We start from the raw sequence: 17,937 nt of genomic DNA on the forward strand, positions 1-17,937 counted from the left end.
GGCTCTGATAGACAGTCTGACAGTTTCTTTTCCTTCCTTCCTCTCTCTTTCTCTCTTTCTCTCTCTCTCTGTTCTTTCTTCATTTTCTTTTCCTGTCAGGACTGTTAAAATGGTGAAATAAAGGCAGGATTAACGGCGTGCCCAAACTGATCTCACCCACATTGAGACACACCGTTTGTGCCTCTCAGCTGCCTGAGCTGGCGGAGAATAAGCCCCAACGGAGCCTCGTCTCTCTCCCCAGCGCCGCAGGGCTTTCCACTCCTCTCTCTCTCTCTCTCCATTCTCTTCTCCAGGATGGGAGGGAAAAAGAGACCCAGGCTTTGAAGACTTGGCTCTGAGAAGTGTACTGGGCCATAAAGGAGAGGAGAGAAAGGGAGGAAGAGAGAGAGGAGGAGAGGAGAGAAAGAGAGAGGGAGGAAGGGAGAGGAGAGGAGAGAAAGAGAGAGGGAGGAAGAGAGAGGGGCGGTTTGTGCCATCTGAGGCCCACAGAGTGGACATTTATAGACCTGAGTTGTGCAGGATTTTCCAGCTCTTTTTAGCAAAGTGAAAGGCTGTGTTGCTCTTTCTTTTGTTTCTCTATTTGTGGTGGTGGAGTTGCACTCAGATTATGCACAGATCCACTGACTGCCTCAGTCAGCAGCACAAAGCAAGTTGAAATCTGTGTACCTTTAAACAGACTCAATTATTCTGTTATAGTTAATGAAGCTTCACAACCACAGACAGATAGACAGATAGATAGATGTAGATAGATAGTTAGATACTTTATTGATACCCAAGGGGGAAATTCAAGGTCTCAGTAGCATACAGACATTATACACAACATGCACTTACAGCAGAAAAAGTAATATAAGTATATAAATATAGATATAGATATGTTAGTTTGCAGCAGGTCAGACTTTTGGTACGTGTGCTATGAAAGGACAAATTGGCTTGGTACAAAGACATCCCTCTGTGTGAAGCATGCAGAGGTTATGCCTGGTGGTGATAGTCAGGCTGTGGTGGTTCTTTAGTTGAGTATCTGAGGGTTGCAGACTGTGGATGCTCCCTAGAGTGCTTACTAACTTGTGAATGCCCATTCTTTTTCTAGTCTTTAGAAAGACTACTCCAGTGGGTTTTACAAAAAGAGACATCAGCCACCCTCCACCCCCCACCCTTCCATCATTGTGTTGAGGAGCCAGGGACGCGCTGCGCTGAAGGCCGGTTCTGGGAGAGCGGTCCGTTGGCCCTGCTGTGCTGTGGGCAGAGGCAGGCCAGGCTGCTGGAGGGCCGCAGCTCCGTCCTGCTGGGAGGAGCTCCTTCAGTGTTTGTGGAAGCAGCACGGCTCCAGCCATGGGCCGTGTCAGAGGTGAACCGGTTGAATGGGGGCGCCAGGGGAGGTGGAGTTGGGTGAGGGGGGCTGAGATGGGGTGGGGTGTGGGGTAACAAGGCATGTTGGGACTCCCCCCCTCCCCCTCTTCCTCCTCCTCTGGTAAGGGGTTGGGAAGCCTTCAGCAAGTGCGCCGAGGTGGAACTCTCCGGTGCTTTTGTCAGTGGGTCACTGCCTCTCGCCGAGCTGTGGGAATCCTGCGCTCTGAGGCTTCTCCAGAGGAGAGAGAGACAAAGAGAGAGAGAGAGAGAAAAAGAGAGACAAAGAGAGAGAGAGAGAAAAAGAGAGACAAAGAGAGAGAGAGAGAAAAAGAGAGACAGAGAAAGAGAGAGAAAAAAAGAGAGACAAAGAGAAAGAGAGACAGAGAGAGAGACAGAGAATGAAGAGAGAGAAGTGTGTACTACTCTCTGTTGAATACACTGATATAGACAAACACATTGTGTATGAGATGTGTGTGGAATGGAATGTGTTTTCAGTGATACAAGAGCAGGAGGATATTACACACTATTACACACCCCAGGGGAATGGTATGGCAGTTGTGTCAGTAATGTGTGAGGAGGATATGGCATATTGTTCATTTCGCCTTCACGTAACTTTATGAAAAAACATTTCTCACATCATTTCCCTAAATCAGGGACTCGCTCCAAACTCCAGCCCCACTCTCATTCCGAGTGCTCGGCGTTGCAATTATTTGATGCAAATTTTCTTCAAATCTTGAAAGCTATTACTTTTTTGGGGAGGCTAAGTTTTTGATGGCTCAAATGTGGAAAGAGGGGCGAGCCCAATTTAGATGATCCAATTATGCCTGCAGCCTAGATTAGGATTAATCCTTTTTGGTTATTAGTGGAGAGCGCACACAACCTCTTCAGAGTTAAGGCAGAGTGATTCCCACCCCCCGACTTCCCCATAAGTATATGCATCTCTCGGTTCAATCCCATGTTCTGAAAATGAGGAATGTTGCTTTTGCGAAAGGGTAATGGTGCCAGACGTGGTGAATGTTTTTATCAAATTCATGCTATTCATTGCCTTCCCCCAGCACAAGGTTAGCCCCGAGTAGATAGCAGAATGGATGTGTTGTGGACGTGGCTGTCACTCATTGCTGTTAGTAGGCCACTGCTGCAGCTTGTGAATGACTGATATGAACTAGAAAATGCATCAGCGAAATGCAGTTTATCAGAAAATTAATCCCTCAACTTGGATGTTTGTGTGTGTGTGTGTGGGGGGGGGGGGGGGTGGGATTCTGTATGTGTGTGTGTGTCTGTGTGTGTGTGTCTGTGTGTATGTGTGTCTGTGTCTGGATGTGTGTGTCTGTGTCTCTGTGTGTGTGTTTGCGTGTCTGGATGTGTGTCTGTGTCTGAATGTGTACGTGTGTGTGTGTGTCTGTGTCTGTATGTGTGTTCTGTGTGTGTACACATGTGTGTGTGTGGTGTGGAGGTGAAGTAATAGCTTTCAATAGGCAGTCACAGAGAGACTGTAACCTCAGGTAATATCAGAGGCAGACACAGCAGCGTTGCATCACTTGAGTTTCCTGTGCATCCTGCCCATTTCATCATCCGCGTAGGAAAACACACAGCCCCGCACACAGCTTTGTGTTTGTCTGCATGCGTGTGTGTGTCTGTGGAGGCAGAGTGTACACACACACACACACACAAGAGCAGAGGCATGGAGAGCAGAGGAGCGTTTGAAAATGAGAAGTGCCCCAGGCTCAGATCATATCAAAGCAGACATGCAGTCAGGAATAACAAATGAACAAATTCCAAACACCCAAGCTGACTGAAAGTGGATCTGTTCGGGAGGACTGGGTGCTGTGGGGTGAGGGTTGCAATGTGTGTGTGTGTGTGTGTGTGTGTGTGTGTGTGCGTGTGCATGTGCGCACGCGCTTCTGATAAAGCACACTGCTCTTAGCTGACCCCTAGCTCTAATACGCAGCCAGCAGGAGAGACAGCCCAGTCCTTGGTGTCACCATCCCTGTGAGAGGCTGCCTGGCCAGATGGATTGCTTGCCACCTCCGAATGCTCTCTTGTATCCAATTTTGCATTTCCAGAGATGGAACAGTCTCCGACTCTGCCACAGCATCTCTTGGTTCCTTTGATATGCAATTCAGTGTTCAATTCATGCCATTCTATTCAGTTGATCAGTAGAAGCTTTTAAACACAATACTTGTTACTGCATTTTAACAGGGTATTCATCTAAACTTGTGTACCCATCAAAACAAAACTAGTGGGTTTTTTTGCATCGTCCATTGTCAGGTACGTTTATAGTCAACATATCTCAGAGTGCATGTCACTGGAGTGCATTAACCCAGAAATGAACAACATGGTCATTGGCACTGGGAAACTCCCCCCCCCCCCCCCTTTAGTTATACGAAATACTTTGCAAATAAGACTTTGTAAAATGGAACAAAATTGCAGCGAGTGGGCACAATGTGCTGAGATCCTGAGGAAGCTCAAACCCCTCCCTCCCTCCCTCCTCCTCGCTCTGTTCATGATCCGAAGGCAATTAGTCTCTCGGGCGCGTGCGTCTCCGCTCGGCCCCCTGCACCCATTCATCTCCGAGTTAGCATAGTGTAGCGCACTGTGGTGCAGCGCGCCCAGATCATCTCCACGAGGGAGAGGACACATTCTTCACCGACTTGCTCAAAATTATTTAGCTAAATAAGGGTCACTTGGATCTGACAGGCTAATGACCCTGATAAATTGCTCAATGTAATTAGCGTCTTTTTTCTGCTTAGCAGAGCTTTGACCCCGTTAAACAGTCAGACAGTAAAAGGTTATCAGACATCGAAGAAGGAGGATAGGAATGACTAACTGCATGACTCATCTGTGCGGCTCTACCAGGATGTTTTTTTTTTTTTCAAATTCGGTTCCCTGGTTCGTTTTTTCTTGTTCTTCTTGTTCATACTTGTTTGTTTTGGTTTTGTTTTGCTATTTGACTGTTTGTTGTAGAGTTTCCCTTTTTCCCCACACAGTGGTGACGAATGGTCCTGTTTTCATCCACTCCTCCCTGGAGAAGTGTGTGTGTGTGTGTGTGCGTGCGTGTGTGCGTGCCGAGTCGTCTCTATCAGAGCAGCTCACTGTGCCTAGGCTGTTGGCTGAGCGTAAATAAAGAGTGTAGCCTGAACTGTTGGGAGACCATGAGAGAGTGACAGCACATTCTCCTCCAGCAGCGCAGCTCATCTGCACACACTGGGTGTGTGTGTGTGCACTTGTGTGTGTGTGTGTGTGTGTGTGTGTGTGTGTGTGTGTGTGTGTGTGTGAGTGTGTGTGCATGCGATAGCTGCTGGGAGGCCATGAGAGACTGACCGCATGTTCTCCTCCTCATCTGCACACAGGCAGCCCTGCCCTGGACGGCCCAGAGAAACGAGGCTCAGTCACTCGTGGAGTGGCTCGTTAAAGCATCAGCAGGCCTTTCAAAGTGGCCTTGTTAAACTGAGTCGTCATGCCAACTCTCAGATGCCCGTAGAAAAGAGAGCAGCGAGGTTGAGACAGTGCAGTGCACAGCCTCTGTGGTTTCTGCAGGTTGCTCTGCGGTCTGCACACACACCATATGCCCAGCACCCGCCGGGCCTTCAGCAGTCCTGTTTGAACCACGGAGAGAGAGAAAAAAACTGCGAACCTCTGAATGTTTTCAGAATCAGTGGGGATTGCAGTTTTCCATATGGTTGGTCAACGGAGCCTTGAAAGGTCTCTCACGCTCAACCAGCGTTACTAGCCGATCCTCTGCCCAGACCCAGTGGTTTGTAGCGGGGCCAGCCGTCACGGTACATATGTGTCCACTTCGTCGATATGTGTATTTGACGACTCACGTGTCCGAGTACAAGAGTAGCAGTCAGTAGGACTATTCATTTATCGGTTTTCCACCAACACAGTTCCACTGCTGCTTTGGACTCAGTGGCAAATCTTGACCCACTTCTTTGCATCTCCATACACACAGAGCTGGCTCTCGGTCAGGAGAACTGGTTCCAACTCAGCACCATCCCCTTGCTGGTCTAGAATCAGGAGCCGGTTATGTCAGGGATTGTGTGTTGGATTATTGTGACCATTTTCTTTTTTTTTTTAATTGGCTCGATGACTTTACTTTAAACTTTTCATTTTAATGTTACTATAATGTTTATTGATGTCATTTTAAGTCGCTTTGGACAACTGAAAAGCATCTGCTAAGAACCCTAAACACAAACAAAAGCACAATATATCTGCCCTGTCTATAGGTGTTTGATTCCTGAACACACCGCCTTTGCGAGTCCTTGTCGCTCTGGGTAGTGGTTAGCAGAGAACAGTCCACAGCTAAATATCGGTCACCTTTACCTCTACATGTCCAAGTGCTAGTGCATGAGTACTGTAAGCGCCCTCACCGCGTCACTCCTGTCTGTGTCCTGTGCAGGTGAACGGTAAGGACCTGTCCAAGGCGACGCACGAGCAGGCGGTGGAGGCCTTCCGGAACGCCAAGGAGCCCATCATGGTGCAGGTGCTGCGGCGGGCCCCTCGGCCCAAGCCGGCTGGCCCCGTGGGGGACATGCAGGTGGTGGACATGGCCACGCAGACGGAGATCACCTTCCAGCACATCATGGCCCTCAGCAAGCTGCCCACTGCCGCCAGCCCACCACCCGTTACCGTGCTCGAGCAGTACCTGCTGCCTGAAGAGTGAGTCTCTCAGATACACACACACACACACACACACACACACACACACACACACACACACGGAGTGAGTGTCTCAGAGGTTCGACTCCACATACTGTTAAATTGTTTTACTTCTGCTACTTCATACCTTGCCCTGGATTTGGCGCTAGATAAAGGAGTCTATGAAAAGAACTTATGAATATTTTTACATATCAAACAGGAAGGTTTAGTGTGTTTATTCCAGAGACAATCATTTGGTAATTGTACTCTTAAGTTACACAGCGTTAAAAAGTATTCCACATTCAGCCTTGGCTCTCTTTGACCTTTGTATCTGACCTAACTCACACTAGTGTATAGTGTGAATGGGGAACACTGGTGTGCCAGGGGCAGGGCTACCACACACCTGTGCAGCAGCACCTGTTCATTAGTGACCAGGGACAGGAGGCTCGGGGCACAGGACCAAATGGAGTTGTCCTCTTTAATTTGAGAGAGCGGACAAAGGACTCCGCAGGGCTGTCACCTTCCATCTCTCTCTCTCTCTCTCTCTCTCTCTCTCTCTCTCTCTCTCTCTCTCTCTCTCTCTCTCTCTCTCTCTCTCTCTTTCCCTCTTTTTTTCTTTTTACCTGAATGGTCAAAGGTGATAACTTAAATTGATTTTGCTACTTAATTAAAAAACACAATCTTCACATTAACCTACAACCCCCAGGCTTACCTCTCTGGGTCCCTCGTGCTCCCTCTTCCTTTTAGTGGGTCACAGAACATGGATCATTCCTGCTCAATGATCTACCCCTCAGTCCCTTACCAATGAAAGAAAGTGGTTTGTGAGTGTGAAAGCTGTGCATACATGTGTATTTTCTTTCCTGAGGGAATTAAGACTGAGTTGATCACAAGAACAAAAAATGCAGGACAGTCTCAGGACAGGACACAAGAACCATTACACATCATTCAGTCCTGGTGCTGCTAAAAAAGCATGTCTTCTCAGGTGTGGCCCTTTGGGTGTCATTGTTAAATGTGGTGTGTGTGTTGTCACCCTCAGACACTCTCCTGCACATGAGTACTTTGACCCTGCGGACTTCCTGGAGGGCATGCAGCAAGAGATCGAGCGTGAGGAGCTGGAGTATGAGGCAAGGATACACAAAGGCACACACACACACACACACACACCACACACACCACACACACAAACACACACACCACACACACACACACACACACACACACACACACACCACACACACCACACACACAAACACACACACCACATACACACACACACACACACACACACACACACACACACACACACACACACCACACACACAAACACACACACCACATACACACACACACGTACACGCACATGCACACATACACACACTCACACACAAACACACACACACACACACACGTACACGCACATGCACACATACCCACGCTCACACACAAACACAGTGCAGCTCTCCTCTCATGACATCAGTGAAGATTTAAGCTGAGACCAGAGACGCCACATCAGTCTCCCTCGGCCTGAAGTGGCCCCATCTGCCCACTACCTAGCTCCCTTCAAATCTCTGTTTGTCTGTCCACTAAAATGTCCATCTGTCTTTGTCTCTCAGTCTGCCTGCCTGTCTCTCCCAGTCTCTTGTCTGTGCCGTAATGTCCTCCTCTGTCTGGGTGTGTCTGTCTGTGCATAAGTGCAGTTGTTTATGTCTCCCATTCTTTCTGCCAATGTGTGTGCACAGTGTATTGACTGTCTGACTTAATGTCTATGCGCTAATGTGTCATTTCCTGTACATTTCTCTGTTTGTCTGTGTATGCGCTGTCTGCCTGTCTGTCTGTCTGCCTGTCTGTCTGTCTGTTAATCGGTCAGCCACTGTGCGTGTCTGTCTGTTAGCTGCACTGCGTCCATTTGCTGTGATCTATCTCTGCCCTGATGAGCTCAGCCAACACACGCTCCCCTCGGCCTCCTAAAGAGCTCGGAGCGGTCAGGGCCAGACGGGAGTCGAGTGACTCGTGTGCTTTCCATGCGGCCAGCAGATGCCAGACGCTGACATCCATTAGTTATTTGTGACGACGCTGAGTGGTTCTCTCCTCAGCAACGATCAAGCCACGATCGAGCCGCGTTCGAGTCGCTATTGAGCCGGCGTTGTTCCAGGCCTGCCGTGCCCTGGCCCGTCCAGACCAGAGGGGGGGGGGGGGATAATGAGATGGAAGGGATAATACAGGAAGAGTGATGGGGCCGATAATGAAGATGTGCGTTAACGTCGCAGATATGGGGCACTGATGAGCGTGCAGGAAGGAGATAGGGGCCCGCAGGGTCATGGCACTGCTGCAACCGCATTAATAACACAGCCTGAGAGAGAGTGGGGGAGAGAGAGGGAGGGAGAGATAGACAGAGAAAGGAGAGAAAGAGAGAGAGGTGAAGTTCAGGCTCATCACTCAGGACAGATGCACAGCGTCCTTCTTTTGACCTCTTCACCAGAACCCCACCACCACCACCACCACCACCACCTCCCTCCCACACGCACCCACCACCTACTGACAGAGATCAATGATCAAACACCCTCGCAAACACACATACACACACACACACACACACTCTCTCTCTGATGCCCCAGACTGTGCCCGAGCTGCCCCGAACAGCGGGCTGCCTCTTGTTTCAGCTGATGAATGGGCACCTTCCCCTCGGAGCAAGGATAATAGGAGTGACCTTCAGGCCTTGCACATAGCAGACCACCACCCCCCTCCCTGCCCAGTCCAGTCCACGCTGCTGCTGCTGCTGCTCCGCTACCCTACGCAAACCCTCGAGTCCGCTCAGAACCTAGAACACGTAATAGGGTTATGCAATACTCTTAAGGAGCTTTTCCACATAGTTCCACAACAGAGGTGTGGAATGGAGACTCTGTGGAAAGGTCAGCCTTTGTGTCCAGGACTTTCACTGAGAGGCGGGTGGGTGTTGGGGGTGTAGAGTAAGAGCAGGTGTAGTCGGTTATAGATTAACTGTGTATGTGTATGTTTGTTTGTGTGCGTGTGTGTGTGTGCGTGTGTGTGTGTGCGTGTGTGTGTGTGTGTGTGTGTGTGTGTGTGTGTGTGTGTGTGTGTGTGTGCGGTATGCGTGTGATTGTTTGTGTGGTTATATGTGTGTGTGTGAATGAGACTGGACTGTGTGCTGGTCTGTAACTATGCTGATTGCGGTGGGGTGGGTCAGGGGGTGGGCAGCTGGTGGTGCATTCCTGGGCAGCTCATCAGGCCTGGAGTGCGTGTTTGGGGTTTGGGGAGATTAGGGCAGATTTCAGCACTCAACTACAGGACAGAGCAGGGCTCAGGAGTCTTAACTCTCTCTACTCCTCCAGCCTTCCCCCAACACACACGCACACACACGCACACACACACACGCACACACACACACACACACACACACACACCTACGCTGATTACACACACACACTTTCACTGATTACACACACACACACATGCAGACACACACTCACACACAGATACGCATGGTATTTTATCCATACTTAAATACACAGGAATTTATATGTGTGTGTGTGTGCACTCACTAAGACATTGCACAATTCCCTTGAGAAGAGGTATTTGTGTGTGTAGGCCCAGATTGCAGTGGTAATGACAAGACGATGAATGATGCTATGCTTAATGGGAAATGAGCTTATCTGCTTGTCTGCTTTCTCCCTCGCTCCTACGGCAAGCAGCAAGCCCCAGTTCAAATGAACTCCATCCCATATCTCAGCCGAATGCTACTTTAAGATAAAGTTGTGAGTGTTCAGCAGGATTAGCTTTATGTTTTAACACTGCTTAGCATAAAGCTGTTTCGCTGAGTTCCACACTCAAAATTCTTTTCCTTTTTTGGATGCTTTTTTTCATGTTCGATCCAGGAAGTGGATTTATACCGGTCGAACATTCAGGATAAGCTGGGTCTGACCGTGTGCTACAGAACCGACGACGAGGACGAGACCGGGATCTACGTCAGTGAAGTACGTGAAATTAACACAGACATATTTTTGCCAATCAGTTCTTTCATAGATTGAATTTGAATCAGATTGAATCTTTGCAACCAGCCACTATAAGTGAGACACTGTTCCTGTGATGGGTATTTGAGCTAAAAAAATAGATTATGGTAACATATCGTCATTTATCATAGCAGCTCTGTGCTTTTGAAACATAAAAAATGTTTTGATAAGAGATTTTCTTTTACCCCAGTCAGAAATCATTCTACAGTGCCTAAAAAAAATGGACTGGTCTGTCTGTCTACTAAATAGATGTTCGAAAGTGGTTTGGCCTAGTTCTTTATTAGGATGTGTATGAAATCTATAAAAGTAAAAGATAAAAATATGTTCATGTTATGCTATATAGAATTAGCCTGACGAGCCAGACCCACATTAAAATGTAGGGTCTGGGCACTCAACGTTCGCAGTGCTCAGTCCGAGGGGCGGGATAATCGGTTGTCTTTCAAATTCCCTCTGCACGCAATAGGACAGAGTCCCATGCGTTTTCCCACCAGCGGAGCTAGTTGGCTAGTTTAAACTTTTGCCAACTTAAAACAAGCTTAACTCGTGTCACACTGTTGGCCAACAGCAACATCCATCTAATTTGTTTTTTAAGTAGCAGGGAATTCAAGCCAAACCGTTGCAACTCTGCCATCAATCATTATGTTAAGCCCGCCTACTGTAATTTTTTGAGCTCACAAGCCAACGGAGAGTTGCTAGACTAGCCCTGGAAGCAAATGTAATTTGCTGCCACTAGGGTGCGTCTAGATTTCTAGGCTAATATAGAATAGGCTTAGTAGACATGTGAAAAATAGTTCTCAGTTGGTTGGTGTTTTGGTGTTCAGTGAGTACATTTGTTTTGTCTTTGTTGTTTGTTCATCTGTAGATTGATCCAAACAGCATAGCAGCAAAGGATGGAAGAATCCGAGAAGGCGACAGGATCATCCAGGTAACTTTTCCTCAGGCGCGAAAAAACACAGACAATCAGAAAAAGGAGCAACTTTTTCCTCTAGGGAGAAAAAGTATCTTTTATTCAATAGCCTGAGGATATCCTTGCTGACCATCTCCCTCTCTTCCCCATCTCTGTGTCCAGATCAATGGCATCGAGATCCAGAATCGTGAGGACGCAGTGGCCCTGCTCACCAGCGAGGAGAACAAGAACGTCTGTCTGCTCGTGGCACGACCAGAGATCCAGGTAGGGAAGGCAAGCGCAAATTCAATCAGATGTTAGCGTTAGCGTTAGCACAGCACCAGCAGGGAGCCTTCAGCTCTGACAGGGTAGCGCTGCGTCAGGGTCACGCACAGGCCAGTGCCTGCCGCCCAGGCCTCCACGCTACTTTGTTCTGGTTCATGACAGCAGTGTGTCAATAGAGAACAATCCACACTGAACCCATTGTAATATGGATGCACTGATGTGTCATATGAATGATTTAATGTTTCTCCAAACATGACAGCCTCTAAACGGCAACTCCGTCAAAAATGAGATAACAATGGTGAGTGAATGCTCTCCACACATAGTATATGTTAATCAAATAATTTTGCTTCAAAACCCGCAAAATGCCGCTTCCTGGTCTGCAATATTGATTTGTAGGCAAAAACCCATAGGCGCCTGGTAAAAAATGCTCATTTAAAAGAAAAGTGGTCAAACCGATTTAGAGGGTTTTGCATCTGAACTCTTCATTATGTTTAGATATATAATATGTTCATATTATGTTCAAATGTTATAGGTCAGCTGTAAATGCCTGTGGGTGTGATGGACAAGAACAGGCAGGGTGTCAGTCTGGATGAGTGTATAGCCAATCATGAGACATTGACGGCCTGTCTCCTCTCTTTCCCCTCTACCTTGTCCTCCCCCTCTTCCTCCTCTTCCTCCCTCTGCCTTCTCCTTTTCATCTTCCTCCTCCCTCTTCTTTTCCTCTTCCTCCTCTTCCTCCTGGCAGCTGGATGAAGGCTGGATGGATGATGACCGAAACGACTTCCTGGATGACCTGCACATGGACATGCTGGAGCAGCAGCATCACCAGGCCATGCAGTTCACTGCCAGCATGCTCCAGCAGGTAACAGCGGTCAGGCAGTTAGAGCAGTGTTCTACAATATAGCACATCCACAAGTAGGCCTGTGGCAGAGTAAGGTCTGAGTGATGGAGATTTGGTCATCAGAGAGTGGACACACGGTTCTGTGTGGATGTCTGTCTACCCCACAGTGTTTTGGGACCACGCTGGCACAATGCATCAAGGGTACCAACTGCACATGGATAGTTAACGAGGGGATTAGAGAGAATAAGAAATGTGTCTGTGATGTGCACAGCTGTTGATGTGCATATCTGCAAGGGAGTATAATATAACAGAAGTATAATATAACAAGGGAATATAATATAACAAGGGAGTATAATATAACAGAAGTATAATATAACAAGGGAATATAATATAACAAGGGAGTATAATATAACAGAAGTATAAAACGTTTTGTCTGACACTCAGTCAGATCACCACAGACAGTGGCAGAGGAGGACTCAGACTTGCACAGAAAGTTTCTAGTCCTTTTAAACTGAGTTGACGTCTTTAAACATTAAAATTAATTCTCTTTCCTTTTGTTATTTCCCTCTCCCTCTCTCTCTCTCTCTCTCCCTCTCCGTCTCCCTCTCTCTCTCTCTCTCTCTCTCTCTCAGAAGAAGCATGAGGAGGACGGCGGCACCACCGACACGGCCACTCTGCTCTCGCAGCGGCACGAGAAGGACAGCGGCGTGGGCCGCACGGATGAGAGCACGCGCAACGACGAGAGCTCGGAGCAGGAGAACCTGGGCGACGAGCACGCCCCGTGCGGCCCCTTCTCGGCCAGCACCACGCTGGGCAGCGGCAGCGGGCGCCGGCGGCTGGCCTACAGCCAGGACACGCTGGGCAGCGGAGACCTGCCCTTCAGCAGCGAGTCGCTCATCAGCGAGTCCGACTTCCTGGGCATCCCGGCGGACGAGTGCGAGCGCTTCCGCGAGCTGCTGGAGCTCAAGTGTCAGGTGCGCAGCGCGGCCGGCGGGGGCAGTGGCGGCGCCCTCTACTGCCCGGGCATGGCGGCCGCGGCAGCGTCAGCGGGCGGCGGTGTAGTCGGAGGCGAGGAGGGGGTGGACAAAGAGCTGGAGCTGCTGAACGAGGAGCTGCGCACCATCGAGCTGGAGTGCCTGAGCATCGTGCGCGCGCACAAGGTGCAGCAGCTGCGCGAGCAGTACCGCGAGTCGTGGATGCTGCACAACAGCGGCTTCCGCAACTACAACACCAGCGTGGACGCGGCGCGGCGCCACGAGCTGACCGACATCACCGAGCTGCCCGAGAAGTCGGACAAGGACAGCTCGAGCGCCTACAACACAGGCGAGAGCTGCCGGAGCACGCCGCTCACGCTCGAGCTCTCGCCGGACAACTCGCTGCGGCGCGCCAGCGACGGTCTGCCTGAGGGGGTGGCCGCCAACCCGGGGAAGGTCCTCAAGCCCCTGCTGTCGCCCGTCCAGGAGGTGTGCGGAGGAGGAGGGTCCAGTGGACGCGGCCGAGTCACGTCGTCTTCGTCCTCGTCCTCGTCCAAGGACCCGGAGAGCGTGACGCAGGCTGAGGGTCAGCGTAAGGCGGACGCAGCGGCCGCCACCGCTGGGGGAAAGTCCGGCCGAGGGTCGTCCCTCCTCCAGGGCCACTCGCCCTACAAGCACGCCCACATCCCCGCACACGCTCAGCACTACCAGAGCTACATGCAGCTCATCCAGCAGAAGTCGGCCGTGGAGTACGCCCAGAGCCAGATGAGCCTGGTCAGCATGTGCCGCGACCCGCTGTCCCCCACCTCGTCCAGGGCCGGCGGCCCCGGTGGTGGCAGCGGCGGCTCGGAGCTGGGCCCCAAGATGGAGTGGAAGGTGAAGATCCGCAGCGACGGCACGCGCTACATCACCAAGCGGCCGGTGCGCGACCGGCTGCTGAAGGAGCGGGCGCTGCGCATCCGCGAGGAGCGCAGCGGGATGACCACGGACGACGACGCGGCCAGCGAGCTCAAGATGGGCCGCTACTGGAGCAAGGAGGAGCGCAAGCAGCACGCCGTGCGCGCACGCGAGCACCGCCAGCGGCGGGAGTTCATGAAGCAGAGCCGCATGGACTGCCTCAAGGACGGGCAGGGCGGCGGGTGCGGAGGGGACGGCAGCCCGGGCACAGGGTCCGGCTCGGGGCCGGACGAGCCACATAAGGAGCTCAACATCATCGAACTGAGCCACAAGAAGATGATGAAGAAGCGCAACAAGAAGATCTTCGACAACTGGATGACCATCCAGGAGCTGCTGACGCACGGCACGCGCTCGCCCGACGGCGCACGCGTCTACAACTCCCTGCTCTCCGTCACCACCGTCTAGACTGGGAGCGGAGCGGAGCGGTCCGCACAGGCCCACGGAGCTGTACATAAGACACTACCGATTGGGGTAGAGATTCCTGCCTCGTTCAATGTGGCAACATTTGTAAATATGATACTAAAGAGAGTGAGAGAGAGTGCAAGACAGAGAGGGAGAGATTGAGAGAGAGAGAGATGTAGATAGAGAGAGAGGTGGTTAAAGTCATGTCAGGTGAAACTATGGACTATAGATTGGTGAGAGTGGGTGCTGAGGCCAATAGCTGCCTTATGGTTGGACTTTGGAACGAGGGGATTTATTCAAAAGTTTAAAATATGAAAAGACAGTTTTCTCGAATGCTCTCTATAACTTTCTTCCTTTTTGTGCTTGCTGTTTTACACAATGAAAAAAATGCATTTTAAATTTGAACTTTGTCATTTGGGTTTTTAAAGGCTTTGGAACTGTTAAAAGACTGTGTGCCAGAGATAAATAACTGCCAACATTTAGCATTTTCTGTTTTTGATTTTTTTTTTTAAACAAGTAACTATTATCAGTATTTTACTGTGTATGCATATGTTTTGCATATTAAAAGGAAATACAAAAATATTTAGCTTCATGGTGAACACAGAATTTTTATGAAAAAAGTGTGGTTTTTAGTTGAAAGTGAACACTTTTACTGAAGAAACAACAAATCCTCCACACAAGGTGCTGACGTTTGACTCTTGAGTTCCTGACTGCCATACACAATGTTGTTCATTGTCTTTCAAAACAACCAATGTGAGACCGTTATGTATCTGTGGCTGGAGGACAAGAAGTCGCCTGTTTGTTGACTAAATCGAAACCTCTCTGTTTGTCGTTGTTAAAGTCCATTGTAGTCCACAAGCCTTTGTAGGAATCTATGTATCTGGCAAAGAATAACACAAAGCTTAACAACTCTAGTTAGAAACATTGATGTCTTGTACAATGAGAGAAATAATAAATTATTGTTTTATATTTGATGAGCTTTCAAAAATATGGTGTGGACATTTTTCCTTGGCTCCTTGGCATTAATCAGACTTGATTACTGCTTTGTTAAAGGAACTCAAAGTTCTGATTAGACACCTTGGGATTTCAAGTCACCCAAACTTATCTGTAGTTTGTACAGAAACTTGAAATGAACTTGGATTAACCTCCCTGGATTTGGTCTTTAGTCTTTATCCCTCCTTTTTGACAGCTCAAGCGCGCTCTGTTTTGCCCATTGTGCTCTACCTTTTTGAGTTAGTTAATGCATATCACCCCGGTCCTCTGAAGGGAAAACCAGACCTGGTGAAAGCCTTGTGTTCCCTCCCTCCAGTTTCAATCCATGTCAAAGGTAAGTAAGGTTTCTGCGGTTTCAGAGTTTTGAAACAGAAAATTCAAAGAAAAGCGAAACCCATTTGCGAACAGAAACCCAAGCCGTCTCTGTGGGCCATTTATGTAATTGTATAATTCTGCTAAATACTGACTAATCCCAGCTGGGGGGGGGGGGTTCAGAAAAGCTCCTCTAACTCCTCACATTCCCACTGTAAAATGAACAGTGGCTCAGAATCACATAAAATGGCTGCTCGCTCATTTTATGATGTTATGATCAGGACATTGTGTACTCTTAATGAGTGCTTTTCCATCTCGCCTGTCCCAATTTTTCTCTTTTCTGAAGTCACTCTACTTTGTAAACTTTGATGCAGAAGGCACTGCTCATGCAGAGTGAGGAAGCAGATTAGCTTTTTTCCTCTGCTATTACAGGACGACTTGAAGTTTTAACTTTCACCAACAGCCTAACAAGCAGTCGTGCTGAAATGACCTGTCGGTACCTGAGAGTATTGAATACTAATTACCATGTCAACGTTTAGGCCGATTGCCAATCTGGCTGTGAACCTCTTTTAAATCACAGCGCCACAGCTGGTGAGTTGTTATTCCTCGGAGAGCTTTTGGATCTGGCAAAAACAAAATAAACCTAGCAAGTAGCAACATTGAAAAAAACTAATGGATAGATCAGAACAACAAATAGCTTCTTAAACATTTTATGTCCCAGTTGCCTGCCTACATGGCATGTAAACTAATTTAACAACAGCTTTTTGTTATGCAGATCTATCCATTTTTTTACCAACATTGTCAACTTAGAGGTGTTTGATCCTGTGCCAAACCTAGCAGACATTGTTGCTGTGTGTCTTTTCCATCATTAGCGTTTGGATCAGAGTGCTGTCTGGCATTCATCTAGTACATCTGTGCCAGGATGACTCCAAAGTTTATTTTTGGGTCAGGAATCAATACCAGAGTTAGAGTTACCTGAGGCCCAATATTATTCAGTCTATGCCTTCCTAATGATCCCATATTACCTAACCATGAGGGAGATTTGCATAATAACAAGGTTTCTGAAACTTTATATGAAACTTCCGAAGAGCCTCATCTTCATGTGTGTGAAGTTGAAGTAATTATTGCCGTCCCTCAGGCTGAGAAGGCAGAGATGGCTCCACTGCAGTGCCAGAGAGGAACTGTTGATTAGTCTACTGAGTACAGAGAAGAAAGGAGAGAAGCTTCACCCACACAGAAATGAGCTGTTGACTAGTGTGCCGAGTGCGTGTGTGAAGATGTGACAGCCCGCAGGGGGGAGGTGACTGCTGTCCACCACACTCCACTGACCACTCGACCTTGAGGTCACTCTCCTGACCCCTGTGCCTCTACACTCCCACCCTCACACACACCCCCCACCCTCACACACACACACCCTCCCAAAGCTGAGTGCGACCGCAGGGAGGTCATCCCGGTGCCTTCCACTCCAGTGCGCTCCAAGTCGCAAAGCAAGCAAGCGCCAAGCCCAATCAGCCCACCGCAGAAGCCCTCATCTGGCCGCGCAGTCACCGCGCAGCGGAATGGGACGAGGCGACTGCCTTTTGATGTGCACCACTCAATTAGCGCTGGAGAGAGGAGACGAAAAATCATCTCTGCACAGGGACACTGAGACTTGGGCAGCAGCAACACCGAAGTAAAAGAGCAAAGCTCGAGGGGAGAAACAAACTGCACCCACATCTCTGGCCGTGCTACAGCAGAGGGTGAATGGACTGAAAGGGTTAATGCTGGTATGATGCCTGCTTGCCTGGCCATTGTGTTCTGCATCCTCTCCAGGCAGCCGTGTTCATAGCCCCCCAGGCTCTGTTAATACACCTCTTCCCTGGCAGTTTTAATCAGCGCTACTTAGAGAGAATAATTATGAAGGAGAGGGTAGGAACAAGAGCACTTTCACTTTCTTCCACCCTCTCCCTCTCTCTCTCCCTCTCTCTCTGCTCTCTCTCTCTCTCTCTCTGTCCATTACGAGGTAATTGATTGCATCTTGCAGAGGCTGACTGAGCTCAGTGTGGTGTGATTTATGTCCGTGCTGAGGGTTCCCTACACTCCCTTAGTGCTAGATAACGCCACAGCATGCAAGTCAACCGGGAGGAAAAACCTCCTGAAATCCATCCTGGAATGTCGCAGCTCCTGATTCCCACAGATTAGGCCGATCATGGAACTGCTATAACCTCTAGTCATCGCTCTTTTGCACCGGCATTTATTTGTGGATTGATTCTCCCTGTGTTTGCCTTATCATCG

The 17,937-nt window shown here is 49.1% G+C and overlaps 1 protein-coding gene across 3 annotated transcripts in view; it reads left to right on the plus strand.

The window, feature by feature from the left end:
• Positions 1–15,346, plus strand: part of pdzrn3b (PDZ domain containing RING finger 3b) — a 99,522-nt gene extending 84,176 nt beyond the window's left edge. For 2 of the 3 annotated variants that reach the window (XM_042089859.1, XM_042089861.1), the window contains 7 exons: positions 5,747–6,006; positions 7,022–7,109; positions 9,879–9,977; positions 10,876–10,938; positions 11,083–11,184; positions 11,930–12,046; positions 12,658–15,346. In XM_042089859.1, coding sequence (XP_041945793.1) covers positions 5,747–6,006; positions 7,022–7,109; positions 9,879–9,977; positions 10,876–10,938; positions 11,083–11,184; positions 11,930–12,046; positions 12,658–14,361 — 2,433 coding nt within the window. In that variant the 3' untranslated portion in view covers positions 14,362–15,346. The remainder of the gene's footprint in view (positions 1–5,746; positions 6,007–7,021; positions 7,110–9,878; positions 9,978–10,875; positions 10,939–11,082; positions 11,185–11,929; positions 12,047–12,657) is intronic. The other variant, XM_042089860.1, reaches the window with a different exon arrangement.
• The last annotated feature ends 2,591 nt before the right edge of the window (positions 15,347–17,937 follow it).

This window comes from Alosa sapidissima, chromosome 4 (assembly GCF_018492685.1).
Source record: "Alosa sapidissima isolate fAloSap1 chromosome 4, fAloSap1.pri, whole genome shotgun sequence".
Lineage (NCBI taxonomy): Eukaryota > Metazoa > Chordata > Actinopteri > Clupeiformes > Clupeidae > Alosa > Alosa sapidissima.